Raw genomic sequence first — 17,819 nt, 5'->3', positions numbered from 1 at the left:
AGTGATAAATAGTTACTGGAAGGGGTTTGAGGTAGTGATCTTTTAGTATTGAGAAAGATCTTTTAGTTTGAGAAATAAAAATTAGTGGGTAAGTGATAACAAATTACTGGATTTTGCAAATGAATGATCTTTTAGTTTTAGGTAGTGAAAAGTTGAAGCTTGGAAGAAAGGTACCAGTTGGACGATGAGGTGAGACCGTGAGAGAGGGGTTTGAGTTTGAGAGCTTGGAACTTGGAAGGAAGGACTCCTGAGCGGTGCAAGAGAAGAGAGACAGGATTGAGTTTTTTTTTTTTTTTTAAAGGGTTAGAGTAAGTAAGTTAAGGCGCTTTTAGGTTTAAAAACAAAAGGGTCAAACGTGTCAACCCACGAACCCGGCAGGTTGACACGACCCGACATGTTTACTAAACGTGTCGTAAATGGGTGATCGATCCAAACCCGTTTAAGCCCAACCCTAACCCGAATTTTACGTGTCGTGTTCATGTCGAATTCGCGTGTCACGGGTTAAATTGCCAGCTCTATCCTCCACCTCCTCGCAACCAGCTCATAGTCCTCTTCTCACGGTCCACAGATCCAATCTCTAGTTAGGCTACCCACAACCGTTTACTTTCTATTCGATCTAGTGACTTCTGTTTCATGAAGTTTGATTTCTAACCGATTGAGCTATCTCTTGACTTAACTATATATACACACACACACGCATGACACGAGTAAATGTTTTGCATTATTGAAATCACTAAGATATGCCCAATAACAATAACAATTGATATTCATAAACAATTAAAGAAATCTTGCACTTGCAGAAAAGTAGTAGGGATTTTGTGTAGATAGACTAATATATATAGTAGTCCTTGGGATGGTGCTTATCTAATTATCTCCTTAACATGCATATCTGATTATACAGTAATAGTATAAAGTTAGGTAAGCAGATCAAGAGATATAGATTACATTAAAATCAGTTCAAATACTCACGCCTTGCTCAAATATATTCAACCGACCAACCAAGCCACTACTCCCCCACTGTCACATGCATGGTGGACGACACACTAATATAAAATAATGAGAGCAATATACTCACGCATGCAACTAGGAATCTAACAAAAGCAAATGTAGCTCAACTTTGCACCACCTTTAATTTCTCATTCATAAAGAGACAGTGATTGTGGGAGACCAATTCGATCCTTATCCACTCCATGATGATTGCTTAAGACAGTCAATTACTGAGGAATTGTCCTGTCTTTCTTTCTTTCCTTTTTTTTTTTTTAGAGAGAAAAGAATAATAAAAGAAATCAAAGGAAGCAAATAAGTTGTTTAGATATCCAAGTTATCGAAAAAGTTGCTTTGATCAGGAGCTTTATAATGACCATTGACAAGTATAGATCACGAATAGGATCTCTCCAGTTCAAAATAAACAGTAAAAGAAATCAAAGGAAGCAAATAAGTTGTTAGATATCCAAGTTATCGAAAAAGTTGCTTTGATCAGGAGCTTTATAATGACTATGACAAGTATAGATCACTTGAAATGGAATAGGATCTCTCCAGTTCATTTTGAACCGGAGAATATCTAGCTTATGGTTAGAATTTTTTTAAAAAAATTCTAAAACCATAAATAGGACACATGTCCACTAACCAAAAATAATAATTAAATATTATTTTAGATTTAAAAAAAAAATGAAAATGAAAATAATAAAAAATTAGAAAATATTTTTAAAAACTAAGGATGGCCGGCCAGCCCATAGGGAGTGGTCTGACCACCCCCAACGGCCAAAAAAAATAATAATAATCGTTATGCCTTAGGGGGTGGCTGGACCACCCCCATTGGGCCATGGGGTGGCTTCGGCCACCCTAGACCGGCCGGTCTGGGGTGGCTATGGCCCAACGGGGGTGGTCCGGCCACCCCCTAGGGCCACCCCATTAACCGGCCGGTCTGAGGTGGCCGAAGCCACCCCAGGCCAACAGGGGTGGTCCGGCCACCTCCTATGGGCTGGCCGGCCACCCTTAGTATTTTTTAAAAAAATTTCTAATTTTTTATTATTTTTTTAATCTAAAATAATATTTTATTATTATTTTTGGTTAGTGGACATGTGTCCTATTTATGGCTTTAGGATTTATAAGAAGAAATCCTAGCCATAAATTTTGGTTAGTGGATATGTGTCATATTTATGGCTTTAGGATTTCTAAGAAGAAATCCTAACCATAAACTGAATATTCTCCAGTCCATTTTGGACAGGAAAGAATCCTATTCCCACCTGAAATATATGCAGGTGTCTGGGATTAATAAGCTAGTTGATCAAGCTATAAATGTCAATTAATTAAGCATATTCAAGTCAGAATGTGTTAGAGTATTAGAAGAAACTTCACTTTAGATCCTTGAACTACCGTACATTTTGCAAAGAAGCCCCCCCCCCCCCCAAAAAAAAAAAAAATCAAAACTGATCTCAATTTACACTCATAAAATTTCAAATTTCGATCAATTTACCCCCTCCGTTAGTTTTAGCTGTTAACTTCTAACGGAAATGCTTAAAAAGACCAAATTACCATTCGGTTTTCTTTTTTTATTTAAAAATTTTGAAATTAAGGTAAATTTAGAATTTTATAAAAAACTCAGGGGTATAAACGTCATTTTATCACTTTTAACGTTTAAAATCTGACGGAGGGGAGTCAATTGAATCAAATTAAAAGTTCAGGGAGTTAAATTGAGAGTTTTTTAAATTTAAAAGGGTTTTCTCAAAACGCGCAGTAATTTATGGGTCTAAAGTGAAGTTTCCTCTTAATCTTATGATTATTTCCTTATTTAGTTTAAGGTTTTTTTGTTCACCACTCCTAAGCCTCTTTATAAATAGAAACAATTGTAATGCGGTCAAAATATAGGCCTAACGGTCTTTATCAATCTTCTTCTCTTCTCTCTATGCTTTCGCTCTCTTTTCTTTTTCTTTCTCTTTCATATTAGATATTTCATTATATATTTCTATACCAGCTAGTGCACCAGTAGATACTGTGCACAATTGATAACAGATTCGTTAATATAGGAAATAATTAACAACACTTATTGAGGTGTGGATATGTATTAATGGTTCCTTTAATTATGCCTTTTGCATTGCTGAGGAATTTAATAGTTTAGGGAAGACATATGTAAAGCTCTTAGATAAGTGCAATTGATTAGGTTATTGCGTATGCACATACCCATGGGTGGAGAGTGGAAAGGATAGTTGGTTATATGTCATTGAAAGATCTAATTAATATATGGTCATTGACTTGTTTTAGGATATATATATATATATATATAGCATTTAAAAAAATGCAAAATTATTTAATAAAGAGGATAAATAACTAACATAGGCAAAAGTTTAGTATTCATATAGGGCATATTGCGCGTTACATGAATTTTAATGGCTAATAGTTAAAATAAACTAGTTGAGTGCCTAACTTGTTATGTATAATAATTACAAATATTCTAAAATTTAGTACTGTATATTATGATTATATCTTATACGTGATATCATAAATAACTTTAAGAATATATGTGTATTTATAATGTAGTCACGCTATGGATAAGAGTTTGATGACAAAGTTTAGATGTTCAAAAGAGTATATTGACGAAGTTAAGTCGTTCATGAGATTTGCAGTTAGCAACTCCAGAAGTAATGAGTTCATTGTGTGCCCATGTAAGAAGTGTCGCTCGAACAAGAGACTACAGTCACAGGAAGTATATGACCAGTCGATAGGGAGGAACCTGAATTTTTCTTGGTTACACCGATTGGGTGTGGCATGGAGAAAAGGCTAGGGCTCCTGTAGTTCAGGGGGAGTCGATACTTGCAGGTTCCAATTCGACTCATCCGGCAGTAGATATGGCCCCCATATCAAACAAGTCCAGAAATATGCATGCCATGCTGCATGATTTTTTTGGCATGCATGAAGTCAAAGAAGAGGACTGTGAGCCTCAAATGGAAATGTAGGCGGATGCAGTAGATGCAGTTCAGGAAGAAGTTGATGAGGAGAGCGTGAGAAAATTCTACATCTTGTTTAAAGATGTAGACAAGCTACTTCATGATAAAATCAAACATAGCAAATTGAGTGTTATTGTACATCTATACAATTTAAAGTGTATGGGTGGAATGAATAATACGGTTTTCACATCTTTACTTGGGCTCAATATCTTCTATATCACAACGACCCATCAATGTTGCTACTACATGAGTGAAAGTGACACCCTCATCAGTGCCTTTTTTAATCTTTTTAAACCCACACAACCAGACATCACAACTCTAAAGAATATGTTACACAATTTCTGCATTCCTCTCACATATAGGGCCGTAAGCATCTTTAACAACACGTCGTAGGAGACTCATTTTTGTGGGAAGAAGATCATTACACGCTATCTAATCTACATGAACATTTTTACTGCATTTGGGACTTTTAAATTCCATATCACCTTCCAAATTGTGTTCCCACTGCATTGCCCCGATCCTCCATTATGCCTCATAAACTGGAAATCCTTTTCCATATGATACGCACTTCTAACTAAAAATGCCTTTGCCATCTAATTGTGAAGAATATTACACACTGCCACCGGGGTAGTTCATCTGATATTCGTGTTAGAAATTGGATCGAGTTGGGCCCAATTAGTATGCCCATCAATGGACTCGACCCACTCCATATATTCAGCCTCACCATGTTGTTGACCTAGGTGGTTGTTATAGCACTCACAATGGAGGAGTCAAATAATATTTTTATCTAAAATGGTTAATCAAATTTGTAAAAAGAAAACCCAACATTGGATTAGCAAAAAAAAAAGAAGCTAAATATAGCGACACTATTCACGGGAGCCATTTTATTTTCTCCTACTATTTCTCTTTCGCATCTATCTTTTTTCAAAATTTTCTCCTACTATTTCTCTATCCACATCTTCTTCTTTTTTCTTTTTTTTTTCCAAAAAGTTGAAAAATAGGATCTTTAAGAAAACTACAATCCTTATAAAAAAAAATAATAATAATAAAAAATTTATATGATATAGATAATCGAATGTATGGTGTCTTTTAAAACTCATTAGCTAAATTAGATAAAGTAGGTTTTGATTAGCCATTTTGCATAAAAATATATATAGACCAATGTGAATGCTCCTCCTCTTCATTCATGTTTTATGGTAGATAAAACCTTCGATCAACATGTGATGTAAAACTAGGGGTGACAATTTTGACACGACCCGTGAACCCGACACGAACATGATATGAAAAAACATATATTGGATTTGGCCTTATCGGGTTCGGGTCTTAATCGAGTCTACCCGATTAAGACCCGGTTAATTTCGTGTTTGGCAGGTCTACCAAACGTGTCTGGCAGGTCGACCCACCAGATCAAATCCAATTACTGTTCAGGTCTAGTGGGTCGACCCGAATAGTATTCCCTATTCCAGTATTCCCTAATGCATCAAAATTCAGATCAGATTTCAGGTTGGGATTGTGAGAGAGAGAGAGAGACCGGAGCTCGCAACGAACAACGGCGACGACTTCTCCTCGGCCCACTTGCTGCCGGTGTCCAGCTGCTGTCTTCGTCGAACGCCTTGATTGTGGTGGTTGGGGAATGTGCTCAAATGGGTGGTCTGCAGGCTATATTTCTACGATTGCAAGAGGCAGACTTTGGAGAAGAAAGTTGATGTGTGGAGCTTGGAAGAGCGATCAAAGCTGTTGATAATATGCCCAAAGACGCAGGGACGAAGTAGATGGAATTGGTAAGTGGTAATTTGCATTCACATATTATGTTATTAATTCGTGATTTATTATATACACCAATTTTAGATTCAAATTCTAAGTATAACTCTTCAATTTTTTGCTGTCTTGATTTCTCTAAAATTCTAAATGAAAGTTTAGTCTTCTTTTTTTTTTTAAAAAAAAAAATAATAAATAGTAATAAGTTATTTTAATCGTGTTAGGTCGTGTCTACCTGATATGACCCGATTATTTTTAATGGGTTAAACGAGCCGTGTCGAGTTACCTGGCTCTTTTCCATGTCAGACCTACTAACCCGTTTAGCTAAACGGATCCTCGCGAGTCGTAATCGAGTCGTATCAGGTACCTGTTTTGTCAGCCCCAGTAAAAGTCATCATTTACAGCCTCCAATAAAAAATTGAAACATCAACTAAAAACATTAAATAAAATGGTGATGAAAACACTGAATCATTAAGCCCAAATCAATGGAAATTTTTTTTTTTGCATTAATCCTCAAATACCCGATGGCCACAGCTAAATTCAAGAAAGACAAAACACACGCATGCATATAGACACAAGCCTTTGGTCATCCCAATGGCGGTGGAAGTTGGACAAAATTACAATACGTTAGATATTCTCCATCACTGCATTTACCCAAATATTTGTTGACTATAAAGCTATCTTCAATATGCTTTCTTTAAGTTGGTGCTATGAAATAGAATCTTGAATTAATTAATTATGATAAACATAAGAGCTGATATCTTGAACTAATTAGGAAGATTGCCCCAGCAGCATTTACCAGCAACAGCATCTGGTAGCCTTAATGGCTGTTGCAAGACCAATTGAATTTGTAGAAGAATCAAGATACCTTGAAGATAGGTAGTTTTGAGAACTCATTTCAGGTCATGTGCCAGAACAGTTTCACTCAGCAGCCACAAGATGGAGAACAATAGTTTCATATACTAACTACAATAGTTGACTAAATCAGTAACTTGTTTGAAGGCCCTTGATGCTTTGGAAAGGCTGGGATCAGATCATTGCGGCCATCATGATCATCACTACTACCATCAACTTGTGATCTTGTGCTCAGGCCTATGAGAATACTCAAAATCTATATGCACAAAAGCTCGCTCAACTTCAGGGAGTTGCTCAAGCTTCTCTTGCAGTGTCTCACCAATATTATGTGCTTTGTTCAGAAGCATGTCTTGTGGCAAAACTATGTCAACCTCCACAAAATAATGATTTCCAAAAGTATATGCTCTAACTGTGTCAATGTGCTTGATGTCTTCATGGTGGTTCCATATTAGATATGTTAGCTTTGCCAAAAACTCAGGTGGTGCTGTTCTTCCGATTAATGACCATACATTCTCGATGACTGTCTTCGTCCATGTATTCATTGTATATAACGCTATCTGCATCACAGGTTCAAGAAATCATCATATAAAGATAAACTGATGTGCAACTCCAAGGAGCCAAAAAAAAATTCCAGCCTCATGCCAATTATACAGCACCATGCTAATGAGCAGACTGGCATTTCACTTAAATAATGAGAGACATATAAGAATAGAATATGCTGGCGATTGTGAGAATTTAAGGAAAAGACACGAAAATAAAAACTTACAGAGTAGCTAGACCCAATTAGCTACAGTGCAGTAAAAAACTAAAAGAATGACAGAAAATAAGGTAGGTTATGAACTCACTATAATAGCTCCAGTAGGATCAATCCACCAGTAATATCGGATGGCCAGGACAGCTGCCGCCAAACCAACTGAATTTGTAACAACATCGAAAAGATGATCTTGTGCATACGCTCTAACAATTTCATTTTTAAATCTGCGACAATAGACCATGAGCACAAACTTCACCAATGTTACGGAGACCATTATACCAATCATCCATTTCTCCTTATCAGGATTCGTTTCAGGCTTGGACTGTAATCAATGCATGAAATGGAAATTATGTTAAACCAATCAGAAAATTAAATTTTTTAAAACATCATTCCAAAATGTTGCATGCACTGACTCAGACTGTAATCTAACTAGGAACTCATACATTTGGTTGGTCTTTCAAAACCTATGGTATCCTTTTTGTGAAGTAACAGTAACAGGGGACATGTTGGACCTTTGATGAGAAATTAAGAAGGGTGCTAATTTTCAAAACCCTTCACAAACCCCACTTTGGTTAAATGTGTCCAAGTCCACATGTGCTCACTGTCATTCACGTACTTAACTTAGGTTGTAGCACATAAGAACAAAGTTGCATACCTTTGAAAGGAGTTCTCGAATAGACTCAATCAGGATCTGCAATCCAAGAGTTGCCATTACTGACGCAAAAACAATGATTCCCTGCAAAGCAAAATAAGTTAGTATAACACAATGCTTATACCTATCTGATGTGATTATTAGCATGCCTTGGGTCTACATCCCCATGAGTCATAGTCACTCTTGAACCTACAATCCATACAAATTCCTGAAACCAATGCTTTTATTAATAGCTTGGTACACAGAAACAAAAAGCTATGGGTCCCTCGCATTTTCTCATTAAAATAACTCTTGTCAAAACCAATGCTAATTATTTATGAACCCAATAGATTCTATGCCTAATATTTCGGTAATAAAATGGAAGTCTAATGCATGGACTTGAAGAAATCTGTAGACTTGTATAACATTAATTCCAAACTTCTGGCAATAAAATACACTGTAGCATAACACCGTTACATGCCTCTTATGCTCTCCTTCTAACATTTGCCCCATAAGACACAGTTGAAGCAATAATAGCATTGACCAGAAGAAGGATTGATGAAATGGAAAAAGAAAAAGATATATTCTTGAAACTATTTGGGGTTTGCATGTTTAATTAGTTTAAGATGCATAATTTTCTTCACCAATTCATTAGCAACCAAATGAGGCACAAATGCAAAACTATACAGTTACGCATGAATTCTCACCAGCAGCATTAACAACTTATACCTATTGGAATCTATACTTAAAAATAAGGGTAAATATCTAATAAATCCTTGAGTCAACGCGCTAAAACAGAAAACTCCCAGAACCTTTTCTTTTTTTTTTTCTATTTTTTTTCTTTGAATTTTTACTCCCTGAGTCAATCGAAAAGGCAAATTAACCCATACTGTTACATTTTCCTCTAAATGTTTAATACCTATGAGCCCCAACTAAAAGCACCATTTTGCTATATTAGCATATTAATTTTTTATTAATTTAATTTTTTTTTAAAAATTGAAATGGTGGCTTTCCAGCCACCCCTAACCCCTATGTGGTGGCTTGCGGCTAGGGCTGGCAAAACGGGTCCGCAGGACGACCCGTTTACGACCCACGGTTACCCGCAACCCGTTTAAGTAATACCCAAACATGACCCGTTTAATAAATGGGTCGGACCCCTCGACATGACACGACACGGGAATTCTCACGGGTCACCCGACACAACCTGTGAGACCCGTTTAAAATAATGGGTCGTGCCGGGTCAACACGACCCAACACCCGTTTACCTGTCTAACTAAAAAATAATTTTTTTTTTTAATAAAATAATAATAGTTTTATAATAATAGTTGTAAGTCTGAAGAAGGTGAAATACACTTCAAAATCAATATGAAAAGAGATGGATTAAGAAGAAAAAGGAAAAAGGAAAAAGAAGAGTAGATTATAGGGCTTGGGGAGCTTAGGCTCCAAATCAGCTCGGACCTTCCTTTCTACAGTAATGGGTGCCTTCTCAGCCACCGTTGCCATGGCTTCCTTTGACATGGCTTCCTTTGATGCTTGATTTGTTACGTCGGCAGCGAGAGAGAGAGAGAGCGGCAGTGGAGAAAGTGAGAAACGAAGAAAAAATGGAGCGGTGACAGGTCGAGAGGTTTGGTTCGTGAGGACTGAGGACTAGGACTAGGTGTAGCGTGAGCGGTGGCCGGTGAGAAGCCGAGAGGTCTGGTCCGTCTAGATCTGCCGATCTGGAGAGTAGAGTGGAGGAGACTGCAAGTTTGCAACACAGGTCTGGACCGTCTTATGCGTTTTTCACTTTTTCAGTTTTTCCTTTAGGTTAAAAAAAATAATAATAATAAACGGGTCTGGCGGGTCACCCGTGACACGACCACCCAAACCTGTTTAATGAAAACTCAAACTCGCTAATCTCATGTCAGGTTATTGGGTCGTGTCAAAATCGCCAGTCTTACTTGCGGCCACCACCAGGTAGGGATGAAAATGCGGATGTGGTTAATAGCAATATCTGCATCCGCAAAATGCAGAGAATAGTTTTTGATATCCGCATCTGCATTATGTAATTACTATCCGCATCTGCGCAGGTAATGTGAATATTATCCGCTATCCGCATTTGAGGTAATGAGCGTTTTAAACCACTAATTATTTCAACATTAAAAAAAAAAAAAAAAAAATGACATTATTTATAGTTGGACACTATTATTCATATCACTTTCTAATCATTTTTCCAATAAATTTTCATCACATACATTATTTAATATTTAGCTTCTAGTAAAACTATAGTTGATAACAAGAAAAAACATTTAAAAATTAATAATAATAAAGGAAGAACATATAAGGCAATTAATTAGAACAAATTAAAAGAGTTTTCTAAAAGTGAAATCCAACATTACAAATCTAGCAAATATAAGAAACAAAAATTACAAATCCGACAAACATAAATAAAAAAATATTAAATATAATATATTTGTATATATATAAAATATACCCTAAAACCGCTATCCGCATTCGCATTTGCGGATATTAGTTTTTGCTATCCACATCCACATCCGCATATTATTATCCGCCCACATTTTTACCCCTAAACCCTTCGGGGGCGGCCAGAACTTCAATTTTTTTTATTTAAGTTTCAAATTAAATTAATAAAAAATTAATATACTGACGTGGCAAAAAGGTGGGTTTAATTGGGATTGATGGGCATTAAACATTTGAGGAAAAATGTAACGTTATGGGTTAATTTGCCTATTCGATTGATCCAGGGAGTAAAAATTCGAAGAAGAAAAAATAAAAATAAAAAAATAATTTTGGAGTTTTCTGTTTTGGCACGTTGACTCAGGGATTTATAAGATATATACCTAGGGCTGGCAATTTCGACACGACCTGCGAACCCGACACGAAGTTAACAGGTATTGGGTTTTGGCTTATCAGGTTCGGGTCTTAATCGGGCCTACTCAATTAATACACGATTAAATTCATGTCTGGCGGGTCCACGAGTCGACCCACCAAACACGTTTAATAAATGAGTCTGGTAGGTCAACCAGGTCTGGCGGTAGTTAAAACTTAGACATAGGTTTTTTTTTTTAAAAAAAAAAAATTAAATGGGTTTGGCGGATCATCCAGGTCTCGGGTGACCCGCCAGACCCATTTAATTTTTTTTCTTAAAAAAAAAACCCTTTGTCCAAGTTCTAACTAAGTTAACCCTAACACTTACTGACTCACTCACGGCTTCACTTCACGGCTTCATTTCATTGGCCTGTTCCTTGTTTTTCCGTTACTTTTTCTATGTAGATTTATATATTAAAACATTCTCTTTTAAAACTTTTTATTCTTCTTGGACGGTTAAAATAAATTTGACAAGTCCTTTGGCCCAAGAGATCCCTTTATTAAATTATTTTTTCCAATTTTGATTAAGGGTTTATTTAAACTGGTCGGGTCGTGTTACCTGTTTAGCGCACAAGTCGTGTCGGGTCATGTCGGATCGTGTCTACCCGATGTGACCCGGTTATGCCAAACGGGTTAAGCGGGTCGTGTCGGGTTACTCGAATATTTTTCGTGTTATAATCGTATCAGAGCCACTAACCCGTTTAACTAAACGGGTCGTGTTCGTGTCTCGGGTAATTGGGCCACAGATCTTAACGGGTCCTAATCGTGTCTACCCGGTTATCCATTTTACCAGCCCTTATACCCTAAAAATAATTTCAAAAAGAAAAGACGGAGGGAGCTAAAAGAGTAGTATTTTTTGTTTTAAGTCGGCTGAATTTAAAGTAATGACCAAAAAGAAGATAATTGTGCGACTTTGTGAGACTAAAACTTATCCAACTGATTCCAGGAATGGAGAACCTAAAAATATAAATTTATCTGAAGTTATTTCCGGAAGCACTAATATATTATTGGATTGGAAAACTTACCACTGGCTGCATCCGTTTCTTTCCAATTGGATAGTTATACTGGTTTGGCTTTCTCATGGCATGGGCAGTGAACCACAATATAAACCCTGACAAGAGATCTAAGAGAGAATCCATGGTTGAGGCAATAACTGCAAGTGATCTGCTCTCAAAAGAAGCATAAACCTTTGCCAGAAAGAGCACCAAGTTAGCTATGTTTGATACATACACCGCCATCTTCTCACTCTTTGCAAGCTGCTTCACCTCATCCTGAGAATAATGTAAAAACATATCAGTTTCTGTTTTATAGGAAATGAGAAAATTTTAGTTGAAAAATATTGCATGGTTTTTAGGGGGCAATAGGTTGTATATGAGGCAAGCTTGAACTTTTCATGACCAAGCTTCATATGGTCACAATAGGTCAGAGAAGCAAAATATGAATAGAAATGCTTGCCATTCTATTATTTCTGTAATCAAACTAACAAGTTACCAGCCTCTCTTATTCCAAAAGTGTCAATTAGCACCACCATGATAAACATGCATTTAAAAGCATCAAACGAAAAGTTGAAAAGAAAAGAAAAAGGGTGGGGGGGGTTGCCTGGCCTACGTGCTGTATGAAATTATGTCCTCTAAACAGCTACCAGCATTAAGGATACTTAAATCCCATCAAACATTGCCAACCTTATATGAAAGGAAGGTTCAGATTTAAAGGAAATGAAAAGAAAAAAAAGAAAGCACAACAACCAACCTCTGTTAGACTTCCAGGCAGACAACCTGTTTCAATCATGGTCTCCATCTCATTGTACCCTTCAATGAGCCTTTCCTGCTTCTTGTAATAATCAGCAATCTTGCTGCGTTTCCCTACAGTCAAGAATAAATGTTTCAACTATGTCATCAACTCCTATTGGGACAAGGAGGTGAATGGAAGCATACAAATTCATCAAATGCTGATTTTTCATTTTCCCAAAGAACAGAACATCAAGTACATTATGAATAAGAAAACATTGAATGATTCTGATCTTAAAACTCCAAGTATAACAACTAAGAAAAAGAAAAAGAGCAATATGTCAAATGCCTCTGCAAAATTCCCAAGAGGATCTTTCAAGTTTTCAAATCATCCATATTCCATAGTTTCTGTTTGTATCATCCCAAAAGAGTGTGAAGGGATATTATCTAAATTTGAATTGCAACAAACGTATAATGCCCTTGTTGGTAAATGGAAGAGCACAATAGATATTTAACAAGAAAAATTTCGCTTCAAAATGCAAGGGCAAAAGATCAATAGTTTATTCATGAGTGGCTGCTGCAGAACACCTAACAAAGTTGAGATGATCCAACTTCTGGCCTCCATTAAACAATCAGTTTGTAAGCACCAATGATTGCAGGATCATATTTCTGGAAATTCCTTAGTGAAAGCATTGGATTTGATGGCAATCATGGTCCATTTCAGCTATATTGAAGGACACAACGTGCATCGAACTACACTAGCTATCTATGCATGTATTTTCACCAGATATGGGATGCCACACCATTCACGGACAATTTTCCTGATCTCATAACAGCTATGAAGAACAGAACTGGATAGACTCCATATAATTACACCACACTATATAGTTCACGCTAAGCAGTATTTGATGGCATAATCAGAAGAATCATTAGATTGCTTTGTTACAAACTACTGTCATATATCAGTCACATTTGAAGTCCTAAAACTGCTTTGCTACTTTTTTGTCTCTGAAAGCTATGTCTCCAAATGCTTTGCCTATAATCAAAGCCTAGTCCTCCCTCCCTCCCCACCATTGCCATCCTTTTCTCTAGCCTATTTCTTAAACTTGAATAGTAAAATGCAGCCATCCTTTAACGTTGATACAGCAGTATGCAACCGCTCCAATTTGCTTGCAACTACAGAATATGATTAAAGTAGTTGAAAGGATAAGTGCTGCCTCACAACAAAACAAACATCATTTGCAACATTGATAAGGGCCTCATGTCAAAGAAGCACGGCTACCCAGCTTCAATTTATGCCTTAGAAGAAGGGGTTCCCAAAGAACCTTAATTCTAATATATTAAGTGTAATAAAATAAAAGGTCCCCAATGTAATGCACACTTCATTTAGTTATTATTATTAATGGTACTGGAAATCAGAAGGGCACTGTATGCTTGTGGAATCTTAAAGATGCACCAAACTTCAACCCGTTCAAGCCATCAACAGAAGAAGCATGATGATTCTTATAAGTTTTTAAACAAATGGAAACAAAATAGCCCTCTCAATCTCCCCACTATGCATAGGCCTAGTCAACACCACCCTAAAACAACAACCAAACTTGAATAGAGCAGTACAAGAAACTTCATATGCTAGTCACAGTATCGGAATCTATTAAGTCAATAAATAGAATTTGATTGTTAGGAGTAAATTATTTTTTTGACATACCTTAAAAGACTTCCGAGTTCATTTTGATACCACAATAACTGATTTTGCATTTTTCTCTCAATAAAAATATAACAAATTTGAATTTTCATCAAAAGATGGGTCAATAGAAAAGAAAAGAGAAGCACCAACTCTTTTCTTTTTGTATTGCTGATACCATAAATAAGCCTAGGGACCAATTGACACTAAAAGGTTACTTATTAAAAAGGCTGAAAAGCCTAGAACTTCCACAATCTCAAGTCCACCAGGTGAAAGGAGTCTAAGATAAAGGAGGTTGACAATCCCCAAATAAGGTAAAAGTCTATTTTCTCCCTCAACTCTCTCTATTCTACTTTCACTTAAATGCTCTACTGACTTAACCATGGCCCCCACCAGCTCCCACCGGCGTTACTCCGGTGGTCGTTTTCTTGTCTTGCAGCTAGCCCGTCGACAAATCCGGCTGCGCGAAAACCTGCTTTTGCAGATATGTTTATATAAGCCTTATGACATCCCCAAATAAGATAAAAGTCTATTTTCTCCCTCAACTCTCTCTATTCTACTTTCTCTTAAATGCTCTACTGACTTAACCATGGCCCCCACCAGCGTTACTCCGGTGGTCGTTTTCTTGTCTTGCAGCTAGCCCGCCAACAAATCCGGCTGCGCGAAAACCTGCTTTTGCAGATATGTTTATATAAGCATTATGACATCCCCATCCCATCACAGCCCATAAAATGAGCACCTAACTCCCCTCCCATTGGCCCAATAGGCCACTGGCAGGTAAACGGTCCATGACATATTCCGAGTCATATGGATCAGTAACTCGGCGGGGCTGAGCCAACTCAGTTATCAACTCAAATCATTTTTTATTCTCTTTAAACTGAAATAATATATATGCGTGCATGTACATATACAGATGATTATTGAAGCAGATAATTGATTTTTAAACATAATACGAAATATATATACATATGGATGTGATAAGAAAAATGAGAAGAAGGCTAACTTGTGGTACGAAGAAGGCGGCGAAGATTGGAATCCTTATCGCCAGCTCTCTCCGGCATCGACGGGAATTCCTGCAGATTGAGTCTCCACGACGATGACTCGCATCCTGACACCGGCTCACCGCTCGGTTGCAGAAGGGGCGACCTTCTCCCCTCATGTATTCCATCAACGCCATCAATCCCACTCTCTTCCATGATGCGCTCTTCTCTCTCTCTTTCTCCCAAAATAACACACAGACTCTCTCTCTCTCTCTCCTGTCCCTCGATTCAGCTTTTCTTATCTCTTACGCCTTTTGAAAAAATCTCTCACAAAATTGTAAGTTATGGCAACTTCCCGTAAAGCGTGCAAAAACGTGAGTTTCGAGCCTTGGAAATATGGAAACATCATTATCATTTAAACATTATTTTTTGAGACGTGGCGCCTGAATTTTGATTATTTTTTTTTAATTTTTTATATTTTGTGGCCCTATTTAAAACTTATTATAAATTATTCGTACGTTTGTGTTATTCTCTCGTCATCTCCAACTCATTTGAACAAAAAATATTCAGTTAGTTATATTTGAATAGTAAAAAAATAAAAATATTCCTTAAATATAATTAACATAACGTTTTCCGAATCCTAATTCACCTCATGTTCGGTTCAAATGAACATGACGTTTTTCGGATCCTCTCATGTTCAATTCAAATGAACATGAGAGGATCTTAATACACATTGCTACAAACTCAATATTTCTTTCCGAGTTTACTATTATGGGTTGTGGGTCCAGAGTCCGGGCCTAATGGGCGGATCCCGGGTCCACCAGGATTTGTTATGCTATTTTTAAGACAACCAAATACCAACCCCCCACCACTTGAGTAGTAAAAAGTGCATTTGGTTGTAAGCGTGAATTGTGGACCATACCTTATCTTCGACAGAAAGTGTACCTCGCCAAACCTCACTTTCTGTTGTCCCTTTCAACTCTTCCCCTCAGAATTACATTCACTCAAATTGGGGGGGGGGGGTGTTGCCCAGCGCTGCGCCACCCACAGCTTTAAAAAACAAGAAGCTCCCGACTTTAAAAATTTTAAAAAGGTTTTTAAATCTTTATATTTGTTTGAAATTAATAATTTAAGTTTTAGTTTGTGGTTTGGAGCGTTGGACAACTGACCAAACCAACTTATGTCTCGACTGGTTTGCCTACCTTCAAGCTTTATTATTATTATTATTATTATTTTATTTTATTTTTTTCTTGTTGTCATGTTTTCATTTAAAATAAGAAATTTACTATTCCTTCATTTTTTTTTTAAATTTATCTGTAGATTTAAAAAATATGAGTAGAAATAGATAAAACAAATAAATAAAATAGATGAGAGATGAGAAAATAACACTTCTCTTAAAATAAATTATTTAAAACGAAAGAACGACTATTTGTCATTCTCGGGTACAATTTTTGAAAAAAATATTTATTTATTATTCCAAAATAAATAAATAGGGGTATTTTTTTTCAAAAATAGTGACTAATTATTTATTTATTTTAAAAAATATTTTTTTTTGTATTTATTTGTCCATTGGTTTTTTTTTTTTTTTAAAAAAAAAAAACAATTGTTTGGGTTTTTTTTTACAATTATTTTATTATTTTATTTGTTAAAATAATAGGGGTATTATAGGAATATAAAAAAATAAGTGGTCTTTTTGATACATTTTGATAATTTGGGAGGCAACTTTAGTAGCTTTTGAACATTAGGGGATTATATTGCAAATGATTGGTAGTTTGAAGGGCTTTTTTATATTTTTTCCAAAAATATATGTATATTAATATAGACAAAAATTTTCTTCAAATCAGTCTGAAGGAAATATCATTCAACCTATGTAAAATAATTTCAAGTGTCTATAAATATTTAAAACGTTAGTTTAAGTTAGTAAATTGCTTTTAATGACCTTAAAAATTTAATGTATATTTTAAATGTTTATAAGCAATTGTTCCTATTAATATTAGAGTCGGTCACCTAGTGGAAGGCATCCAAACGATGATGAAGGATTTCGGTAATGCAAGCTGCAACTATATACCCCGGGATGGTAATTACGCAGCACACCGACGGGCTGGCTAAGGAGGCCATTGCTTATGTCATGGACACAGTATGGTATTGTAAAGAGAGAGGAAATTACCTCTTCTCTTTGATTATATTGTTCCTATGGGCGATTATTGGAATAAGATATTCATTTCTAAAAAGAAAAATATATATTAGAGTCGGTACACAATCTCTGTCGGCTATAAATGTCTATACTTATCATGTCTGTGTCAAACCTTAATCGGAATCTATATACTTGGTCGCCCAAAAAGGAAAAATACACATCCTATGCTTGCTTAGAATTTCTTTTGCCATTATTCGGTGATGCTTTGATTTTTTTTTTTTTTCTTTCTCTTTTTCTTTGGGGGGGGGGGGTGATGCTTTGATGGTTGACACAAAAGGAAACACACGGAGGAATTTTTTTAGGGCCTATTTGAGATTGTGTTTAAATAGTTTAAAAGTACTTTTAAAACTCAAAAAGTTCGTTTGAAAAAAATATATATATATTCGTTTGATAAAAAATTAAAAGCGCTTTTAATGGTTCAAAAAGC

The 17,819-nt window shown here is 36.2% G+C and overlaps 1 protein-coding gene across 1 annotated transcript; it reads right to left on the bottom strand.

Moving 5' to 3' along the window:
- Window positions 1-6,241: 6,241 nt before the first annotated feature.
- On the bottom strand, window positions 6,242-15,571 carry LOC132173944 (metal tolerance protein 10). The gene is made up of 6 exons (XM_059585634.2): window positions 15,222-15,571; window positions 12,560-12,672; window positions 11,836-12,081; window positions 7,967-8,047; window positions 7,403-7,633; window positions 6,242-7,114 (listed from the first exon to the last, which is right to left on the bottom strand). The coding sequence occupies exons 1-6, from the start codon at window positions 15,412-15,414 to the stop codon at window positions 6,770-6,772; spliced, it is 1,209 nt and encodes a 402-aa protein (XP_059441617.2). The 5' UTR covers window positions 15,415-15,571; the 3' UTR covers window positions 6,242-6,769.
- Between the last annotated feature and the right edge of the window lie 2,248 nt (window positions 15,572-17,819).

This window comes from Corylus avellana, chromosome 3, assembly GCF_965113065.1.
Source record: "Corylus avellana chromosome 3, dhCorAvel1.hap1.2, whole genome shotgun sequence".
NCBI classification, from domain to species: domain Eukaryota; kingdom Viridiplantae; phylum Streptophyta; class Magnoliopsida; order Fagales; family Betulaceae; genus Corylus; species Corylus avellana.
This window is presented reverse-complemented; position numbering and strand designations above follow the sequence as displayed.

Excerpts from the sequence above, each read along its gene's own strand:
- LOC132173944 (XM_059585634.2), bottom strand. The coding sequence starts at position 15,414 with ATGGAAGAGAGTGGGATTGATGGCGTTGATGGAATACATGAGGGGAGA. Across the intron at positions 12,082-12,559 it reads TGCCTGGAAGTCTAACAGAG|GATGAGGTGAAGCAGCTTGC; the intron begins GTTGGTTGTTGT and ends CATTATTCTCAG. Across the intron at positions 8,048-11,835 it reads AGAAACGGATGCAGCCAGTG|GGAATCATTGTTTTTGCGTC; the intron begins GTAAGTTTTCCA and ends TTTGCTTTGCAG.